Genomic DNA, 20,139 nt, shown 5'->3' on the forward strand with positions numbered 1-20,139 from the left:
GTCAGAGCGCCGCCGCTGACGTCACCCCCCCCTCGCCCAGGGAAGTCGAACGTGATGGACGCGCTGAGCTTCGTGATGGGCGAGCGAGCGGTCCGGCTGCGGGTCAAGAGCGTGCAGGAGCTGATCCACGGCGCGCACGTGGGCAGGCCCGTGGCGGCCAGCGCCAGCGTCAAGGCGGTGTACGTGGAGGAGGGCGGCGAGGAGAAGAGCTTCTGCAGGACCATCCGGGGTGGGTGCGGCCTCCCTCCCCCTCCCCTCCGCAGCCAGGCTCTGTCCCCGGGTTGCCTGCCCTGCCCTGCTTGGCCGGGTGTGGAGGACGTCAGCCTCCAGGGCAGGGTCTCAGGCTCTCCCTGAGCCCCGTGCTCCCCCAGCTCTTGCTTGGCTGGGGGCCTGGCCCGTGACAGGCGGCTCCCTTTCCTGCAGGCGGGTCCTCAGAATTCCACTTCAACGATAGCCCCGTCAGCCGTTCTGTCTACATGGCCGAGCTGGAGAAGATCGGCATCCTCGTCAAAGCCAGGAGCTGCCTGGTGTTCCAGGTGAGTGCGGGGGGGTCCTTGGGGCTCTGCGGGGGGCCTCCTCTGCCGGGCCCGTCCCACTGCTCTCCTTCTGTCTCAGGGAACCGTAGAGTCCATCTCGATGAAAAAACCCAGAGAGAGAACTCAGTTCTTCGAGGAAATCAGCAGCTCGAAGGAGCTCGTGGAGGAATACGAGAAGAAGAAGAAAAGGCTCCAGGAAGCCGACGAGGACGCGCAGTTTAATTTCAACAAGAAGAAAAACGTGGCAGCGGAGCGCAAGCACGCGAAGCTAGAGAAGGAAGAGGCGAGTGGTCGGCCTTCTGTAGGGATGGGTCTGAGAAGGGTCGAGCCCTCGCGTGCAGCCAGCCGGAGCCGCTAGGCAGGCCTCACAGCCCTGGCGGCCCTGTCTGCCTCCCCCCGACCCTCCCCAGCCCTCTGCTCCCATCCCTCACCAGTGCTTGGCCTGCTCCACTTTCTCACATAGAGGGTGAAAACGGGACAGGAGTGGGCAGGCTTAGGCAGGGGAGTGGCAGGCGCCGTCTCCCCTGGGCCCTCATGCAGGTCGGTGGAGCAAATTTTAAAGAAGCTGTGGTTAGCGAATTGTCTTTTGTGCATTCCTGGCCAGGCGGGAAGCTGCCGGCGGGCCTCGAGGTAAAGATGCTTTACTTCTGTGTTAGCTCATTCCATCCTCACCATACACCTGTGAGGTTGGTACTGTTATTGCAGATGAGGAAACTGAGGCACACAGGGGAAATGACTCACTCAGGGTCACCTAGCTAGGAAGTGTCCGAGGCTAGGTTTGAACTCTCAGCACTCTGTGTACCAGGCCCCCTAGGAACCAGAGACATCTGAGGTCATCAGAGTGTGACGTGTGACAGGCATAAAGCAGGGAGATGCATGTTCGCCCTAGGGGTTCTCCAGTGTCCTGGAGAACGTCCTGGCCCCCCCCCCCCCATGCTGTTCCGCTCACATGGACCCATCCCCCACTTCCTGCTTTCCTGGTTTCTCCCCTTCTACAGGAAAGCTTTCCCAAGCCTCTTAACTGAAGGGCTTTCTCTCCAAGACCAGCCAGATGTATTCTGGATGCACCCCACATGTGCGTGATTGTTGGTGTGTTCTCTTCCCCCTTAGACTGGCAGCTCCTCGCAAACAGGCATTAAACCCCCAGCAATTGGCACAATGCCTGGCCCGTAGGAGGGGCTGGTACATAGGGGATTCCTGGGGTGGGAGGGACCTCAGAGTTCGTCTGGTCTGGGGAGGAGTGACTAGCTCAGGGTCACCTTGGCTGAAGATGTTGGAGGTGGGATCTGAGCTCAGAGCCTTGGGCTCCAGCCATGCTGAGCGCTTGGCCTTTCCCATCCTTTCCCCACCTTGCGTTCTACCCAGGACTCACCCGGCTCTTGTCCTGCCTTCTATCCCCGATGCTCTGCTCACTCTAGCATAGTCCCTGCCTTGGTTGGTTAACAATCCTCCCCATCTGGCCTCTCATCCTCATGTTCCACCTCTCAGTCCCGTTAGTGTCGTGTCAGTGGGCAAGGCCAGGAACGCAGCGACCAGGACTTTTTTCAGGGACGAGCTCGGACAGACCTGTAGCCACAGGGATGCTGTGCCACCCGGCCCTCTCCTGTGGCCCTGGGCTGCCCAGAACCCACCTGGAGTGATTGAGTCACATGGCATGGATAAAGTGCCTACTGTGCACGGGTGCCATGCTGAGCACTTCACTAAAATGATCTCATTTGGTCTCCCAGAAGCTCTGGGAGGGAGGTAATGTGGTTATCATCATTGTTTTATACTGGAAGAGCCTGAGGCCGGCAGCGCTCAGCTCCTGCTGACTCCAGGCCCAGCGCCTTGCCCTCTGCATCCCCCTCCCTGTGCCCTGTGCCCTGTGCCCTGCACCGTGTCCACACGTCCTCCAGTCCTCACCTTGTCCCTGTCTCCTGTCCTGATAGAACCTAAGGCCTGCAGCCATTCCACCTGCATCTTCCTCGGCTGCAGTGTGGAGTCCTGAGTGCAGAAACCATCTGGCTTGTTCTGCTGTATCTAGCACGTGGCAGGTGCTTAATAACGGCCTTTACATTTGTTCGCTCATTCGTTCACATAAAATGCCAAAGGCAAGGCTATCACTGCTCCCATCCCATACCTACATGTAGAGTTCTGCCACTGCCAGATCTGTTTTCTTACTGAATTAGGCCCACAGCCTCAGCCTGTGAGATCTCTTTGGATCCCAAATTCTGTTGATCAGTATGTTAGCCATTCCCGCCTTTGTTTCATCTGCAAATTTGGGAAGTATGCTATCAGTATTTTTCTCCAAGTTGTGGATCAAACTGTTGAACCCCCAGTAGGTGTTGTACAGAACGAATCCTGGAGATCCTCTAGGACAGTAGGGGCCTTCTCCCAGGTTGATACCATTTCAGGTGCCACACACTTGGCCCGAGGCTTTTGTGCCCTGGTATGTCTGCTTTGTTCATCAGAGAACTTGACAGCTGTGAGACACCCAAGTCCTCCTGTGGGCAAAGTGTCTTCTGTGTGAATACTGTCGTGTATGAGAGAGAATGAAGACGTGAATCAGACACACAACCAAACCCAGAACCACAAAGTGGAAATTCTGAGACTCAGATAATGTGTTGAGAAAACTAGGAGCTGGTCTGTTAACAAAATGAACTGCCACCGTCCATCCATTGTGCGTCTCAGGCCTTGGGAGTTTGGAGGCTCCAACCCCATGATCCCCCTTGTGCCTGGTACAGCAGGGCCTCCCCACTAAGCCTCAGTCCCTCCTAGCCAGATGGTGCTGTGCCCTCTCCAGGACCAGATGGGCCCCCTTCATCTCTGGAGGTTCCTCCTGTCCTTCAAGGCCTCACTTCAGTGTCTCCTTGCCCCTGCCAAGTTCTCTGACACCCCCAGATGAGAATCTCCTCTCCCCCCTCTGCTGTAGGAGAGTGCCTTTCCTGGCTCTTTCCCCACCCTTAGAGTGGAAGCCCCTGAAGGGAGGCTCCTCCCAGGGTCTTGTGACAGAGTGGTGCAGTCACACCACTGCGGTGTGAATGATGTGAGCTTCTGGCAGCTTCTTGTTTAGGAAGACCAGCCATGCCCACTTTTCTGAGACCCAGGAAGATACCAGGGCAGGATTGCAGGGAAAATGGGAGAGTCAGTAACAGGAAGAGGTCGTGGGGTAGGGAGGACCCCCAAATGGTGGCTGAGAGTCGTGAAAGTAGGTGCTGGTGGGGTGAACCAGAAAGGAGTGTCAGGGAGAAGAGAGGGCAGGTGAGGAGGCTCCGACAGGAATAAGGAACATTTGGGGAGGGGCCGGGTGGGGTGAGCTGGCAGCGGGTTTCCTGGGTCCCCTAAGGCCTCCGCTGGTTTTTCCCCCACACAGGCTGACCGCTACCAGGTCCTGCTCGAGGAACTGAAAGAGAAGAAGGTACAGTTGCAGCTTTTTCAGCTTTACCACAATGAGAAAAAAATTCAGTTTCTGACCAGTGAATTCGATGAAATGAACAAAGAATTGGCTCTCATGAAAGAGTCCCTTTCTGTTGACGAAAACGCAGTGAAAAGCGAGAAAAAGGACCTTGGAAAGTTAACCAGAGAGCTTCAGCAAATGGAAAAGGAAATGAAGTGAGTTATTTGTTGGTTTGTTTTTAGAGGCTACACATGGGTTTAAGGAAGAATTGTAGATCCCTTGAAACCTGAAGTTCTCAGCTCTCCCCAGCCCTGTCAGGAGATGATGCTCAGGGAGGGAACTGGAGGCATGAGTGATGCACCCAGGGTCCCCACAGCTCATAGGGCCTCGGCCTGGGTGGGCGAGCAGACTTGGTCCTGACCCTGGACCTCCACAGAAAGCAGGCAAGCGTGGCTTCTCTTCCCAGGACTCTCGAGGCTGTGCTGAACCAGAAGAGGCCCCAGTATATCAAGGCCAAGGAAAACACCTCCTACCACTTCAGGAAGTTAGAGATGGCCAAGAAGTCAATCAGAGTCAGTGAGAAGCAGTGTGCCAAGCAAGAAGACGACATCCGAGCTCTAGAAAAAGAACTGCGAGACCTGGACAGGACCTGGAAGGCTTTTGAGAAGCAGGTGGAAGAAGAGGGGATGCGTCGGGGGAGGGACATCGAGCTGGAAGCCAGCCAGGTGAGAGTCCGGCCTCTTGAAGCCCCTGCTTCAGGCCAGGAGGATTGGGTGAAAGATCAGGAGGGAAAGGAGAGCCTCTGCTCCTCAGAGGCTCTGCCTAGCTTACACACTAACTAATCGTAATGCCCAATTCTTCCATTTCTAGGAATGTGGACTTTGGAGCCTCTTTTGGCCTTGTCCGTGACATGAAGTGACAGAGGTGTCAGGTCCTTTGCAGTTCAGATGTCCTGTAAATCCACACAATTACCAAGGTCATTTGGGCCTTTAAGATCTAAAAATTGTATTGACAAGATTCCCCTTTGTTGCCAAATGAAGTTTTGCAAAGAATTAGCATCTTGCTCTTCATTCTAACTTTTTCTCTCCTCATGAATGTAAGGAAATTTTTCTCATAGCTATGTGTGGCTGCGTAGAAACTTAGATGATGTGGAAACAAACAAACAAGGAGGGAAAATGAGTGAGTTTCATAGTTCATCTAGGCCAAAATTTGGAACTAAATCGATTACTTGCCCATTCTCTACATTATTTGTGTGTGTAACCTTCCACAATTTGTGACATATGTGAATGCCCAAATATTTGCGTATACAGTGTTTGTGGAGATTCTCTCTCTCTGTGTAAGTATTTATTACATTCAGGAGGCAGCTAGGTAGCATGGTGAAGTGCAGATTCTAAGCATTGTGCTTGGAATTGGGAAGACTCATCTTCCTGAGTTCAAATCTGACCCTTAGACATTTCCTAGTTGTGTGACCATGAATGTTTCACTTAACCCTGCTTGCCTCGATTTCCTCATCTGTAAAATGTACTAGAGAAGGAAATGGCAAACCATTTCATCAAGAGATGGTGTCATGGGATATCAGAGGAGTTGGACCTGACAAAAAGGACTGAACACCAAGCTTATATTCAGATACACACACAGAAAGAACCACAGTTCTCTAGGTTACATCCAGTTTTGTAAAACGTTTTTCACTCACTAAGGCCGCACAGTGAGAGTTTGGTTTGTCTCATCTTTGGAGGATGTTGGCAAAGACTTTAGTTTAGAGTTTTGTTTTGACTAATGCTGAGTTATCCAAGCTAAGCTGTGGGAGGACCTGAATCTGGAAACACTCATTTTATGTCTGCATTATTTCATTGGGCAGAGGTTGCCAATGATTGCAGAACCTTTATACAGTCTTTATTTTTTTTATAATATTAATTATCTGCTGGGCAAGGCCATTATGCTTTGAGAATTTCCTCTCCTGTCTCTCATTGTGTGCACCACGTTTGAATGCCCTTTATCTAGCTGGATCGGTACAAGGAGCTCAAGGAGCAAGTGACCAAGAAGGTAGCAACCATGACCCAGCAGCTGGAAAAGCTTCAGTGGGAGCAGAGGGCAGACGAGGAGAGACGGGCATTTGGGAACAGGAGGCGAGCAGAAATCCAGGTATGCCACAAGCCTCAGTTGTCCTCCTGTCACCCGTCACGGTGACCATGGTGCCACAGGGCCACCTCTCTGTTAGAAAGAGCCAAGGAAACCCTGGAACACAGATGAGCTTGCAGGGGAGTGGGTAGGAGATGGTTCTGCTGAGAATCGGCCTCAAATCAGTTCAGAATTCAGGGAGGCCCTGTTGGCCCTGGGACAGAGACTGTCTAGGCCCTTAGAGTAGATTGCTGAGTGACCTTGTGATTCCAGATGCCTTTGGGGATTGACTTCTAAATGTAGCCTGTTGATTTTATTGACTTCTGAATGTAGCCTGTATTCATTTGTACCATAGTTTCCATTAGAAAACATATCTCTGTTTCCAGACAGACAGCGGGGTCAGCCTGACGTAGGGTTCATACTTGAAATCTTGGAGAATCTGTAACTTTGCTGGTGTGAATACTTACCCCCACAATGAAGACTGCAGCCTCTTGGTAAAGCCATACTGTAGACCTGTTGTGTGCAGGGCTGTGGAAGGTGGCTGCTAGCAGTTTCCTGCCCTTTACACAGGGAAGGTAGAACACGCACGTCACCAAGGAAGTCTCATCATCGTTTTCAGTGTGGTTGAGAGTCCTGGCAGCAGGAAGGGGTGTGGGACATGTCAGTGGAGGGCCCACCCTCCCAGAGGAACCTGGAAGGGCTGAGGATTCAAACCAAAGATGGTCACGGGGATATTCATGCAGTGCTTAGAAGTACTTTGTAGAGACACAATATGTCTGGGCATCATGGACCCTGTGGCCAGTCAGTGATCCCTGTGGGTGGAGCTTTTCTCTGAATAACATCTGTAAATGTCGAAAATAAACTGGATAGTGTAATAAGGAAAAGCAAGTCTCTTGAAATAAAGCCATCACACTATTCCAAACCAGCAAGTTCAGGGCCCCTGAGTCAGGAATCTGTGCTCTAGGGCGCAGAAGAGTGGTAGAACATGGCCACTTGGGCTGGAGTAGAGGGGGTTTGAAGAGCAGCGAGGGGGATGTGAGGCTGGGAGTCAGACATGGGTCAGAAGGCCCTCAGGGCTCTGGTGCTCCTGGGTGGGATGGGGAGAGCTGACCCTCAAAAGAGAGAAGACTTCAGAATTGAAACCGCCCCTGAAGACATTTACACATCGTTGATTCAGGAGTTGGGAGCAGATCCAGGCCTGCTGTGCAAAGTGCTGCCATTTATCTAAGCTCTGCTTTGCAGCTCCCGTCATTGATTTTAAATCCCATTTGCTCTTTTAGGGAAATTTAAAGCAAATAAAGGAACAAATAGAAGACCATAATAAACGCATAGAGAAGTTGGAGGAGTATACAGATGCATGCATGTAGGTATAGAAGCAAATCTGTTGTGTTCTTGTTTGTTCGAGACTCGGGTGGGTTCGGGTTCCGGCCCAGGAGGATCAGGCCCTCTTCTTTTTACCCTTTACAGCAGACAGTAAGTTAAGGTCTGTGGCCCTTTCCAGAAGCAGAATCCCCTCCTCCTTGGGGTGGGATGAGCCTCATGTATAGTCAGGAGACCCAGCAATGAATCTTGATACCACTCCTCATCAGCTGTTTGACCTTGGGTCAGTCACTGAGCCTTCCTTTCTTCATCTGTAGATGGAGTTTAGCATGTCTTGTATGACCTAACCAAGGATTTTTGTGAGGAGCAGGAGAGATGACTGATGTTAGACACTCATATTAATTTGTTCATGGGTCCTGAAGTGAGTATCTGGGGGCCTTTCCATGTAGTCATTGAGGTCATCTTTCCAAGTACTTTAGCCCAGAAAAGTCCTAAATTCTGAGTATTTGTGAAGCACATAGATGAGAGGGCCATAAAGATCAGAACGGAGCAGTGCCTTTCTCGGAGACCTGGTGTTCTGGTGGAGTGGGAGAAGAGAACAACGCAAGCTGTTGTGGGCCAGTGGAAGTGGTGGGGGTGAGAGGGCTTTGGGAGGAAGGTGCTGCAACCTCTCAGAGTCTGGATCCTTCGGCTTTGGAAGGGCCTGAAATAAGTGCCTTTTCCGTCATTCATTTTTACAAATTTGGAGCTTCAGATTTTCTCCTGCCTTTTCCCCACCCTTTGAGAAAGCAAACCATATCATATTGATTATATGCATGAAGTTTATGTGAAGCAAACCGTTATTCCATGTTAGCCGTGTTGCAAAAGAAAATACATGCACACAAAAGCCAGGAAAAAGAAAGTGAACAAGCCAGCTTCCATCTGCTCTCAGAACCCATCCGTTCTCTCTCTCTCTGAAAGCAGATGGCGTTTTTCATCATGAGTCCTTTGGAATTTTCTCAGATCATTGTATTACTGAGGAGAGCTACGTCATTCACGTTGATGTTGCAACATACCATGTGCAATGTTCTCTTGCTTCTGCCCCCCATATCTTCTAGTACGACAGTATGCCATCACAATCATGTACCACAGCTTGTTCAGCCATTCCCCAATGAATGGGCATCCTCTCAATTTCCAGTTCTTTGCCACCATAAAAAGAGCTCTATCAATGTCTTTGTACATGTAGGTCCCTTTCCCTTTTTGTTTGATCTCTTTGGGATACAGCCCTGGAAGTGGGATTGCTGGGTCGAAGGGTATTCACAGTTTTATAGCCCAAATTGCTCTCCAGAATGGTTAGACTAGTAAAGAGTGATTAAGTTTTGATTAATTAGTGACAGGAAGTAGTATTTGTGCTAAATATAAAACAAAATTCTTAACAATTACGGACATCCCAAATTGGGAAGATAGAGAATCCTTACCACTGATGGTTTTCAGGTGGTAGCCAAATGACCATTGGTCAGGGATGCTGTTTGCATTGAAACTAGATGCCCTTGGTCATGACTTCAAACTCATTGGTGTGGTCTGGGTTTGGGTTGTATTAGATTCTCCTCTGAAAGCCCCAACCTGCTCGTAATGACCATGTAATTAACCTGCCTCCTCTACAATAGTAGATAATGCTATCTCAATTTCCATTCCCTCCACATCATTGGCATCTAGTGATTGTTTGAAAGAGAAGACACAGCAAGAGCGAGCCCTCGTTGAGGAGATTGAGCAGGCCAGAGTCAGAATGGTGGAAGTGAACGATGAATTGAGTCGTATCCGAGGGGAGTTACAGAATGCACGCATTGATCACCATGAAGGAAAGCGTCAGCAAAAGAAAGCCGAGGTTCTGGAGTTCCTGAAGAGGCTTTATCCTGAGTCTGTGGTAACTAGGATGTTTGTCGTAAGCCTTCTGGGTGAATTCGAGTCAGAGCCATTCAGTTTAGTGGGGAAGACAAATCTGATCAAGGACTAGATGTGTAGAAGTCAGGTGGGAGGCACAGTTTTGGCAGTGGACCATCAGCCTGGGCTGGCAGTGGTGCCCTCAAGAGTCCCTGGCAGTATGGTGTTCTCTCTGTTTGGAGGATTTACCAGCAAACCTCTTCACAACCACTGTGTGGAGTCCTGTTCCACTCTATTTTGTTGAAGAATATCTTGTAACTTGCCCAGGGTCACATGGCTAGGGAGGGTCAGAGCTGGGGCTGGAATGTAGGCCTTCTGACTCCCAGGCAGGGGCTCTCTCCATTAGACCATACTGTCTCTTGCATAAAGTAAGACTTGAGTATTGCAAAAGACCCAGATTTTGCTAAGCATCAGTATAGATTGCAGCCCCTTTGTGCTTTTCCTAATCTTTATGAGTTGCTGTGGCCAAAAAATACTCCTCTTTTGGCGTCCAGCTTCCAGGGGATGAGTCTGTCAACTTGGCCAGGTGGCCTCATTGGAAGAGCCAGTCTCTTGTTGGGTTGGTCCTTGAAGCCTTTCTAGCAGCTGGTGGTACCTGCCAGCTGGACACTTGTACCTTCCCTGCCATAGGGACTTCTCATCACAAGGCCTTGGAGGAGGCAGAAACCATTGCACCTCATTGGACCTTGAGCCTAAGGAGAAGAAAAAGCTCCAAATGAGTTTTCCTGAAGGCAGCTAGCCCTTGTGCAGACTGTTTTCAGTGAGTTGGAGTATTTTCCTGGACTTTTCTGAACCTAATTTTACTTCAGTTACTGTTTAAAAACATGGAATTTTAGGTCATTTCTGAAACCTTTGGCTTCTGAAATGGCTGGAGTCCCCTTTCAAGGCTCGTTGTTCTGTGCATTTAGAGTGCTGAAGACATGGGAGGTGCTCTCAGGCCACAGCTGTAGCCAAGTCGAGTGGTTTTTGTTGGTGCTTCTTTGTGAAGCTGAAAGGATTCATGCACTAAATCCTCGTGTGCTTTTTCTCTCCTCGTTTTTGGGCCTCCCTAAGTTTGGCAGACTCCTGGATTTATGTCATCCCATTCACAAGAAGTACCAGCTTGCTGTGACCAAAGTCTTCGGCAGGTACATGATCGCTATTGTGGTAGTTTCTGAAAAAGTAGCAAGAGATTGCATTCGATACCTGAAGGAAGAAAGAGCCGAGCCAGAGACCTTCCTGGCTCTGGATTACCTTGATGTGAGTATCTTTAGGAAGTCGAGCCGAGATGGGGGCCTCTGGCTAAGATAACTTTTCCACAATGACATGCTGTTACTGCCCAGTCTGCAGACTCTGACCCTTCTCCTTCTCACCTTCTCTGCAACCTCTGATACTGCTGACCACCCTCAAATACCCTCAAAGCAGGGATGTTGCCTTGCTGCCCAGGTGTTCTGCAAGAGCCTGGTCATCAGAGGCAGGGTGTTCATCGAATCTTAGACTATAGAAGCTTGGGAGGAGCAGCAGGGGTCATTTAAAGACCTCACCCTCCAAGTGAACATTCAGGAAGCACCTGCTAAGGGCCAGACCCGAGGTGCCGAGATAAAAATGACGTGCCTGCTCTCGAGGGGCATCCTTTTGGGCGAGACAGCATTTACATACATAGATAGAAGAAAAATAGACAATCCTACTGTAGGGGGCCCAGGAAGGCATTGGCAGATGGGGTCAAGAGAGGTTTCACATAGAAGATGACGTCTGAGCTGTCTTGGAGGTAATGAGGGAGTGCATTTTGGTATGAGAGATGGCCAGTGCCAAGGTGTGGGAAGTGAGAGATGGAAGAAGCCCCAAGAAGACCTGTTGGGTTGGACCATGGAGTCCACAGAGGGGAGCTGAACAAGACAGTTGGGGCTAGGCTGTGCAACCAAAGAGAGTAGTTTATGTTTGGTCCTAGAGGTCATTGCCTAGAGGAGTGATGTGATCAGACCTGCGCTTGAGGAACATTACTTTGCTAGCTGTATGGAGGATAAGTTGTGGGGAGAGGCTTGAGGCAGTGAGGCCATTGTAATAGGGTGAGAGATGACGATCTCACCATCTGAAATGGTGGCAAAGGGAATGGAGAGAAGGGGAGGGATGCGAGAGAGAGAACTGGTCCCGTGCTGGATATGATGGTGCTAAGTGAGGCAGCCTCCTTGACATGGAGGCTGGGAACCAGGGTGGCCAGAGGGAGGATGATGGTGCTCACTCAAAGATATGGCTGTGTTTGGGCAAGTTGAGCTTGATGTGCCCCAGCATATCTGGTTTCACATATCCCCTAGATAGTGAATGGTGAGAGACCGGGAGAAGAGCAGAGATTGGGGAGCTAACTTTGGAGAGATGACAACCCCCAATGGAGAAGGCCCAGGCGTATGTCCCTAAGCATAGGAGACTGAGGACAGAGAAGAGAAAGTGCCTAGGAGGAGAGGGCAAGGAGAAGGGTCAGGGCCTGCAGACTGGGCAGTAAGGAGGCCGTTGAATTGCTGTCTCTTTGAATCTTTGTTATACAGAGTGGCTTTCTGGGAGGATGTCAAAAGGTGTATATAAATATTTATTTTTTAAAGGAGATAATTGATTACTTTGGAAAAAGTAGTTTCAGTTTAGTGAGGAGACTGGAAATGAGGAATCGTTAGAGGCAGAATCAAGATGGCAGAGGGCGAATCAGCATTTTGCCCCAGCTCAGCTCCTCCACAACAGCCAGAAAATGGGCCAGACCAAAGGCAGATTTGGGAGAGCCATAAAAAGTCACTGCAAATCATCTTCCCAGCCCAGGGCAGTTTAGGAAGAGGGACTCAGAGGGGCGGAGGCTAGGCAGGAGCAATGGGGAGCAGTCTAGTACCCAGGGATAAGAACGGGCCAGAAGCCAGGAGACAGGGCAAGATCCCAGGGACCCCAGCCCTAGGGGAGGGCCAGGGGCCATGTCCAGGTCACAGATCCTGAGTCTGTGGGCCCCAGCAGGGAAAGGGCTGGGATGTGATTCCTCAGCTCTCTCAGCCAAAGATGTTGGGCTGCTCTCCCCTCCACTCAGTCTCACACCCCAGTTCTGCCCTTTATTCCATCCTCCCACAAGGCCAAGCCACCCCCCACCAAGGTTTGTGGTCCCACCTCCTCCAGCATCAGTGCCTTCAGATGTGCCCAAGGCATGGCCATCCTCTTTGCTGTCCTCCTGTGGCCCTCCTCCATTTGTCAGAGTCCTAGGAATTTCTGTGCACACTTGTCACCTCCACTGCTCTCCTCTCCCTCCGGTATACTCTTTAAAGTACAGATGTTGTTTACTTCCAAATTCTCTCCTTCCCCACCTGATAAGAAGGCAAGAAGAACAAAACCTGTTACAAACTGTACCTTTGTAGTCATGCAAAACAAATTTCCCTGTTAGCCACATCTCCCTCAAAAGCAAGAAAAAAATGCTTTAATCTGCTCTCTGAGCCCTTCAGCTCTCTTCCACCCTGCCCCTCTCCACCTATCTTTTACAGAGCCTCCAAATGGAAATCCCGTCAGGCCAACCCCTCTCCTCTGCTTCCCCCCCTCCCCCGTCCCTGGCCTTGAAGATAAAGTGCACACTTCTCTCTGTGGCTTGGAAGACCCTTCACAGTCTGGCCCGGGTCTCTCTTTCCAGGGGTCAGTGCCTGGCACTGAGTCGAGTTGCCTAGATGCTTGTTCATTGATTCATTCCTTCTTTCAGGCTGTGGGATGGATGAAATGATGGACTGGAAGCTGGTGACAGATTCCACTTCCCTGCGCACTGTGTACACCCACCTGGTCAGCCTCCTGGCTGAGCCCTGCACCCAGCATTCCCTCTGCTAGTTCTGGGCCTTGGGGTAGCTGTGCTGGGTAGACTGAGCCTCCCCAGACTGTGCATTTAGACTTGCTGTGTTGCTATACTTGTGATGGGGTGAATGGAAACTGCTGGAGTCAGGTGGTCAGCACCTCCGTGGTTCCTAGCCCAGAAGCCAGCACGGTGCTTGCTGATTGGCAGCCCTCAGCTTCCTCCTCTGTTGGTCTGGAAGGTCTTTGTGGGCCCTTCTGCTTCCAGCCCTAACCCTGCCTGCGTGCTGCCTCTCTTAAAAGGAAAGGCGATAGCTTGCCTTGTCTTTCCCATGCCCCTCTTGCTCTCTGGGCAGGCTGCTGGCAGTAAGGGGTGTGCGTGGGCTTCACGTACCACACGCTCCTTGTTGCATCTTTCAGATCAAGCCCATCAATGAAAGGCTTCGGGAAATAAAGGGCTCCAAGATGGTGATAGATGTCGTGCAGACCCAGCTTCCACAGCTGAAAAAGGTCATCCAGTTTGTGTGCGGCAATGGGCTTGTGTGTGAGACCGTGGAAGAGGCCCGGCACATGGCCTTCGATGGGCTCGAGCGGCTGAAGGTGAGGGCAGGACAGACCGCCGGGAGCAGGTGTATGTGCTGTGGGGGGCTGCTTGAGTGGATTTCAAGGAATGGTTTTGTGTTCACACCTCATTGGCCCATTGTGCCTCCATACACCCAAACATGGGATGACAGAAGGGCAGGGGTTGGCTGTGTCAGGGTGACAGGCTGCCCTGTGGGTGGACAGAGATGCCCCGATCGTCATTCGCGGGAGCATGTGACCTGCTTCTTCCTGGAGGGAGTTTCCAGAGAGGCTGTAACAGAGTTCTGCTGACAGGCACTCCATGAGGGTGAGAGAGTCCGTGTGTGTCTGTGTGAACACAGACCCAGGGTCAGGCAGTCCTGCCTCAGACCTTCACTGGCAGGTCACTTCATCTCCTCCTCAGTCTCATCTGTAAAATGGGCACAATAACCCCACCTGCTTCCCAGGCTTTGCTGTGGCTAGAAATGCCCTTCTCATGGTCTTCCTTTGTGGCTTAGTTCACTTTTCCTTTAAACATGGAGCTGCTGTGCCCTTTGGTGCCTCCGTATTTAGTGTGGATGTCAGTTGGTTATAAGGACGCCTTTCAGCAGACCGTGGCCTCCCTGTTGCTCTCTCTTTGTCACGCCAAGTCTGGTTTTGCCTTTGCGCTGTCTGACTGCTGTGCCCTCCCTTTGGATGTCTGGCCTCTCACTTAGCCCTGTGTGTGTCACTCTACTCCAGGGATGTTTCTGCTGGGTTCCGCTCCCCATTCTAGCAGATGATCAGCTCACACCACTCCCATGCCCAGCTGCGGTCATTGAGTATCCGCTCCCTCCATCTTGTTCTGATGCTTTTCCATCCGGTGGTTGGGGAGGAGCACCCCTCTGGGTCTGATGCCCTCTGTTTGTTCTTCCTGCTTCCCTGCCTCTCTTCTCTTTCCTTGCTCAGAGCCTCATTACAGGTTCTGATCCGAATTCCGCTTAAACCCTCTTCGTAATCTACCCTTTGTGGTTACAGTTTGTTTTGCTTATGACTTATCTCAAGTTCCCAAACATTCTTGGTTTGCTCCCCAGTGTCTCACTCACCCTTTCACAGTGCATTGTAGGCCCAGAGAGGCACCTCTTGGTTCCATAGACTAAGTGGTCCAGTTAGGAGCACTTGACGTCCTGGGCAGGACTAGCCCCTCTCCTCTTCTTTCCTCTTGACTCGTTGGCTGAAGTATCTTCTTTACCCAACTGTGAGTGTGCGTGTCCTCCCTCTTCTGACCGGTCCAGATGACAATGAGGCTCAGAATTGCCTGCTCCCCCATCTGTCTCCCCTTGTGTGTGCAGAGCTGACCTTGGTGCCCTCCTGGAAAGGATTTCCCCAGCCTTCCTCTCTCCATTTTGGCCGTGGTCTATTCCTTTTCTCCTCCCTTGCTTTCTTCTTTTACGATCATCCAAACCTAACCTCAGTCTCATTTGATTCCTCCTGCAGCCTTAACTAATGACATCGGGGTTCTGTGGGAGCACTTGTAATCATCTCCCCCAATTAGAGTGAAGACATCTCACCCTTGGTTTGTCCCTTGGGATCACTCCTGGACAGTCACTTCTTTGCTTCTCTTGCCTTCTCAGATGAGGTCTTTTCTTCAGGCCCATTTTTATATTCACCTTTGCTTGGTTATTCTTGGTTGTCAGACTGGCCCTTTTGGGATGTTGTATTTCAAGCTCTTTGCTTTCGAGTGGAGAGCCAGATACATATCTACAGTGGCTGCTGAGCTGTGTGTCACCCTATAGAGGGAAACAGGAAAGGAAGAAGCATCCTTGAATATGGAGTATCTGCTGTGTACCCAGCACTGTCCTCAGCACTTGACAGACGTTATCTCATTTGGTCCCTCACAACAACCTGGTGAAGTGGGTGCTGTTGTTATCCCAGTTCTCATATTGAGGAAAATGAGGAAGATAGAGGTTGTGACTGGCTTTGGATCACACAGTGTCCACTGTACCACCTAGTTACCTAGACTGTGGCTCTGCTAGACTTGAATTCTTTCTTTTTTTCTGACTACTTGCAGTATTCTTTCTTTGATTTGGAAGCTCTGGATTTTGCTTGTGATATCCCTGAGAGTTGCCATGTATTTTGCTTCTAATAGATCTACTGGGGCAGTTTTCTCTCATGATTTCTTGGAATTTCTGGGAGTTTTTGTAGTCATGGCTTTCAGTTCATCTGCTGATTCTTAAATTATTTCTCCTTGCTCTGTCTTCCAAGTGAGTTATTTTTTCATATGAACTACCTCATGTTTCTCTTCCTTCCTCTTCCTTTTTTGTTTCAGTATTTCTTAGGGAGTGATAAACTTAGCTTTGGTCTGTTCTCATTTTCAAGGAGTCTCTTGCTTGAATGCAGTTTTACACTTTTTGTGCTAAGCTGTTAATTAATTCTCTTTTCAAGTCTTTTCTCCTTAATGTCCATTTCTTTTCTCCAGTGCTCTCATTTAATTTACTAAAAATTTCTGACATTTTTCTTAACTCTTGATTCTTCTCTTTTTGAACTTGTGCCCAAGCTGTACCTTTTTTGGATGCTTTGCTTATCCATGTTTGGGAGTCACTCTTTTCTTCTGCATTGTGTCTTGGGCATCCTTGTCACCATAATAACTCTTTATGCTGGGGTTCTTTTCTTTGTTGGCTCATTCTTTCAGTCTGACTTCCCAAATTCAGACTTAGGGCTGGCTAGGCCCTACATCCTCTGGAGGAGCCCTCGGGGCCCTGCTTGGACTTAGTTGAACCTTGCCAGAGCTGCCTTGAAGTTTGGGGAGCTGCCCTAAGGCAACGTTATGCCATTTTCCTCCTTCTCAGAATCTAAAAATGTGATTGACCCCTAGACTGGAAGATCAGAAACAAACTTGATGTACTTTATGTTAAGTGACCTGTCAAGGTCTATACCATCTTTTGTATTCTCTACTGAGAATAAAATTCTCTGTGAGAAACCAGCATATTCCCTTTTTGCAATAACCTCTTCATTTCTCTCTTCAGCTTTCTCATTTTCCTAACTCTGTTTCTTCCTATCTGCTTAATCATTCTCTCTCTGTCTCATAACTGACAGCTTTCTGTGGGTTTTCTCTCACCTGCTGTTATTTATAATTTCTTCTAATGGCTTTTTGGGTTTTCACTGTCTGGGTGTGTAAAGCCAAGCACAAGCAGGTCTCCTGAGGACTGCTGCTGTGAATAGCTTTAAGGTTCTGATCATGTAGTATAGTGAGCTCTCTATTTAGCAGTAAACTAAAGCAAAACATTCACAGAAACCAAAGTACAACATTCACAACAATATAACATAACAACTTATTACTAAAGTGGCCACATACCGTGTTTCCCCGATAATAAGACACTGTCTTATTATTTTTTGGACAGAAAAACACCAGAGGGCTTATTTTCAGGGGAGGGCTTATTTTAATGAACATTGGCAGCAATTTTAATAAACAGGTAAATGTGAACAAAAAAATGTACCTTTATTCAATAATGAATTCAATAAAGAACAGGATGACGCGCTCACTGCTGCAGCTCTGACTGGATGCAGCTCAGAGCGCGGCGTGCGTTTCACGGAGGGGGGGACGGTGCATACAGAGGGTACCGTCATGTAGCGTGTAGCGCAGGGGATCACCTTCACTACAGTAGCAATCTCAAGAGGGCTTATTTTCGGGGGAGGGCTTATTATCGGGGAAACATGGTATTCTTAAGCAAAAGATCTCACTCAGTAAGTCACAGTCTGAATCAGTCAATATAAAGTACTCACCTAAAGCCTTCTCTCATCTTGATTGGAGACTGTTCATTAGAACTGTTAGTCTTGACATTACATCTGTCAGTCTTAGCGTTTGCTTTTTTCTCCATCCCTCCCTCTCTTTCTGTCCCAGGCTGGCTGCCAGTCTGCACCACCAGAGTTTTCACGTGAGTAGCTTCTCACGCTGGTGACTTGAAGGGTCTAGACCTGATAGAAACCACAATTATTCTGTGTCCTGCCCACACCTGGGTCTTGGGACACACCACCCTCCAGAGAGGTGAGGGTGGGCCAGGGCCAGCCTGGCTTCTTGTTAGCTGATGGCGGGAATGCAAGGCCCCCTGCAGGAACCTCAGTCATCTCTGTCACACTGTCGACATATCTGTAAAGTGACGAGGTTGTGTCCAAGGGCAGAGTCATACAGGTAGGAACAGAAAAGGCATTCGGGGTGGGTCTCACTAGTCCTGACCATGCCCCTGAATCTAGCTTGCCCTTTGGCTAAGAGGCTGCCTCATCCTCCCACACCCCTTTTCTCTTCTGTTGAAGGCCAGCAGGTTGCCCCAGGCCCTCTGTCCACATTCTCTTTAAGGAGCATTTATCTGTTGAGACAACTCCCAGCTGAAATGTGTTTGCATTTACAGACAGTAGCTCTTGATGGAACACTGTTTTTGAAATCTGGAGTCATTTCTGGAGGGTCAAGTGACTTAAAACTCAAAGCAAGGTGCTGGGACGAGAAGGAAATAAACAAACTGAAAGAAAGACGAGACCAGCTTCTCAGCGAGTTAAAGGTGGGTGTGCTCATCCCCAAGAAGGGCTTCTCCACGGTGGGGAGGGGCGCAGCAGCCCTTCACAACAGGCCTCCTTGGTTCCCAGGACGCAGAGGAGCTCAGCCAGCAGAGGGGCCAAGGCTCAGCAAGCTTTATGTACAGCCGAGACTGGCACCCAGTGCTTGGGGTTCTCATGCTAGTGTGCTTGCCAAGATCCTGTGTCATTAGCCTGAAATGGATTAAAACAAAAACTGTGCCAGTACACAATCAGAATTTCTACTTTATTCTAGAAAAAGGATCAGTCATAGATTTAGGCCTGGAATAGACTTCAGAGGTCATTCAGGGAAACCTCCTTATTTTTTATGGATGAAGAAACTGAGGCCTAGCAAGGCCAAGTGATGTGCCCAGGGCACACAGGGAGTAATATGATGGTAGAAATAATGACTAGTAGCTTAGTAGCACCTTAAGGCTTGAAAAGCACTTTACAATCACTGTCCTCTGGTTCTCAGAACAACCTTAGAAGGCAGGTGCTGTTATCCCCCTGAGGCCTAGAGAGGTTAAGGGACTGGCTCAGGGTGACCCATCTAGGACTTGTTTGTGACTGAATTTGAACTCAGGTCTTCCTGACTCCAGGTTCAGAGTTCTAACTACTCTAGCACTGCTCAGCTGCCTCAGGACATGGTTTTTTATACAGACGTAGGATTGCAGATTTAAACCCTGAAGGGATCTTGGAGGTCAGATCCGACCTTCTCGTTTTATAGAAGAGGAGACTAGGGCCCCAGTGTTATAGCAAGGACACGTCTGGAGTGGGGTGGGTCTTCTGGCTCCAGGCGCGACACTCTCCTCTCCAAACTGCCCAGCTGCCTCCAGATTCCGCCTTGCAGGTGATGTCGGGTGTCTGATGTGTTTGGCTGCCGTGGCGGTAAGTGCCAGTTACAGAAGAGCTGACTTTCTGTCACGGGGGACGTGGCTCAGCTCTTAATGCCTCTCTCCAAGCTGCTGGCTAGCTCCCAGTCATGGAACCCAAAGGCCTTTGGCCAGCCAGGCCTCCTACTCGGGGTCTCTGCAGCCACTGGCCCTGTCCCAGCTGCCCCTCGGATTGGACTCTCTCCCCCTCTGGCCTATTTCAGTCCTCTGGGCCCTAGGACCATTCCTTCTATCCTTGGCGCCCTTCTCCTGTCTCTCAGCATCTCCACCTTGGCAACCTCAGCTCCCACCAGTTCAGTTACCCCGGGCACAGGGCTGCCATCGCTGCCTGCAGACCTCCTCTTCCAGGGTGTGTCCCGGACGTCTCTGATCCAGCATGGCCAGAATGGGCCTTCCTCTCCTTCCCCCCAGAACCCAGGCTCCCCTGAGTGTTGTCCCCTCTGTTTCTCACAGTTCTTGGTTCCCCTCTCCCTCACTGCCCTTCCTTGTCAGTCCCTTGCCTTCCTGGCTGCTTTGGTCCTCCAGGGGAGTGTATGCTTGCCTCCTAATTGATGTTCCTGCTTTCAGTTGCTCTCCTCTCTGGCTCGGCCTGCCAGTGTCTGCCAGATTCACATTCCTAAGGCCGAGATGACCCCGTCCTTCCTTAGGGGTTCCCTGTTGACTCCAGGATAAAGGCCAAAAAGCTCACCTGTCGTTTGAAGGCCTGTGCCATGGGGTGTTCCTTCCTCTTCATTCTGGCCCCCTGCATCCCTCATGCTGCCTCTGGCTCCCTGCTGCTTCTCCCAGCTCCCAGCTCAGCTGCCCTCCTCCATCAGGCGCTGGGCCTCTGAGCTGTGGGCCTCCGGTAGTGCCTCCACGGAGGAGGGGAGCTCTCGGGGCAGGGCCAGTTCCTTTTTTTGTCCTTGGAGCCCCAGTCCCTCACTTAGGGTTTAATAAATACGGGTGAATGGAATTGAATCAAACTGAGCATTGTGGCATCTCTCTGCTGCAACGCCAAAATCCTTCCCAGGTAATCAGTCGCAGGTTTGAAGGCAGTACATTTGTTTCGAAAGAGATGGGTCAGGTGGGGAGAGCATTTGGGACCAAGTCATATGTG

At 50.2% G+C, this 20,139-nt stretch overlaps 1 protein-coding gene across 1 annotated transcript in view; it reads left to right on the forward strand.

The window, feature by feature from the left end:
- Positions 1–40: 40 nt before the first annotated feature.
- Positions 41–20,139, forward strand: part of SMC1B (structural maintenance of chromosomes 1B) — a 35,232-nt gene continuing 15,133 nt past the window's right edge. The window contains exons 1-11 of the mRNA XM_069103638.1: positions 41–229; positions 424–536; positions 616–819; positions 3,889–4,127; positions 4,379–4,637; positions 5,914–6,054; positions 7,311–7,393; positions 9,046–9,253; positions 10,324–10,509; positions 13,465–13,644; positions 17,991–18,137. Of these exons, the coding sequence (XP_068959739.1) occupies positions 55–229; positions 424–536; positions 616–819; positions 3,889–4,127; positions 4,379–4,637; positions 5,914–6,054; positions 7,311–7,393; positions 9,046–9,253; positions 10,324–10,509; positions 13,465–13,644; positions 17,991–18,137 (1,935 nt within the window). The 5' untranslated portion in view covers positions 41–54. The remainder of the gene's footprint in view (positions 230–423; positions 537–615; positions 820–3,888; positions 4,128–4,378; positions 4,638–5,913; positions 6,055–7,310; positions 7,394–9,045; positions 9,254–10,323; positions 10,510–13,464; positions 13,645–17,990; positions 18,138–20,139) is intronic.

The sequence above is a fragment of the Petaurus breviceps genome, unplaced genomic scaffold, assembly GCF_028583685.1.
Source record: "Petaurus breviceps papuanus isolate PSGF00001 unplaced genomic scaffold, PetGlider_PUasm1.0 610, whole genome shotgun sequence".
Taxonomy (NCBI): domain Eukaryota; kingdom Metazoa; phylum Chordata; class Mammalia; order Diprotodontia; family Petauridae; genus Petaurus; species Petaurus breviceps.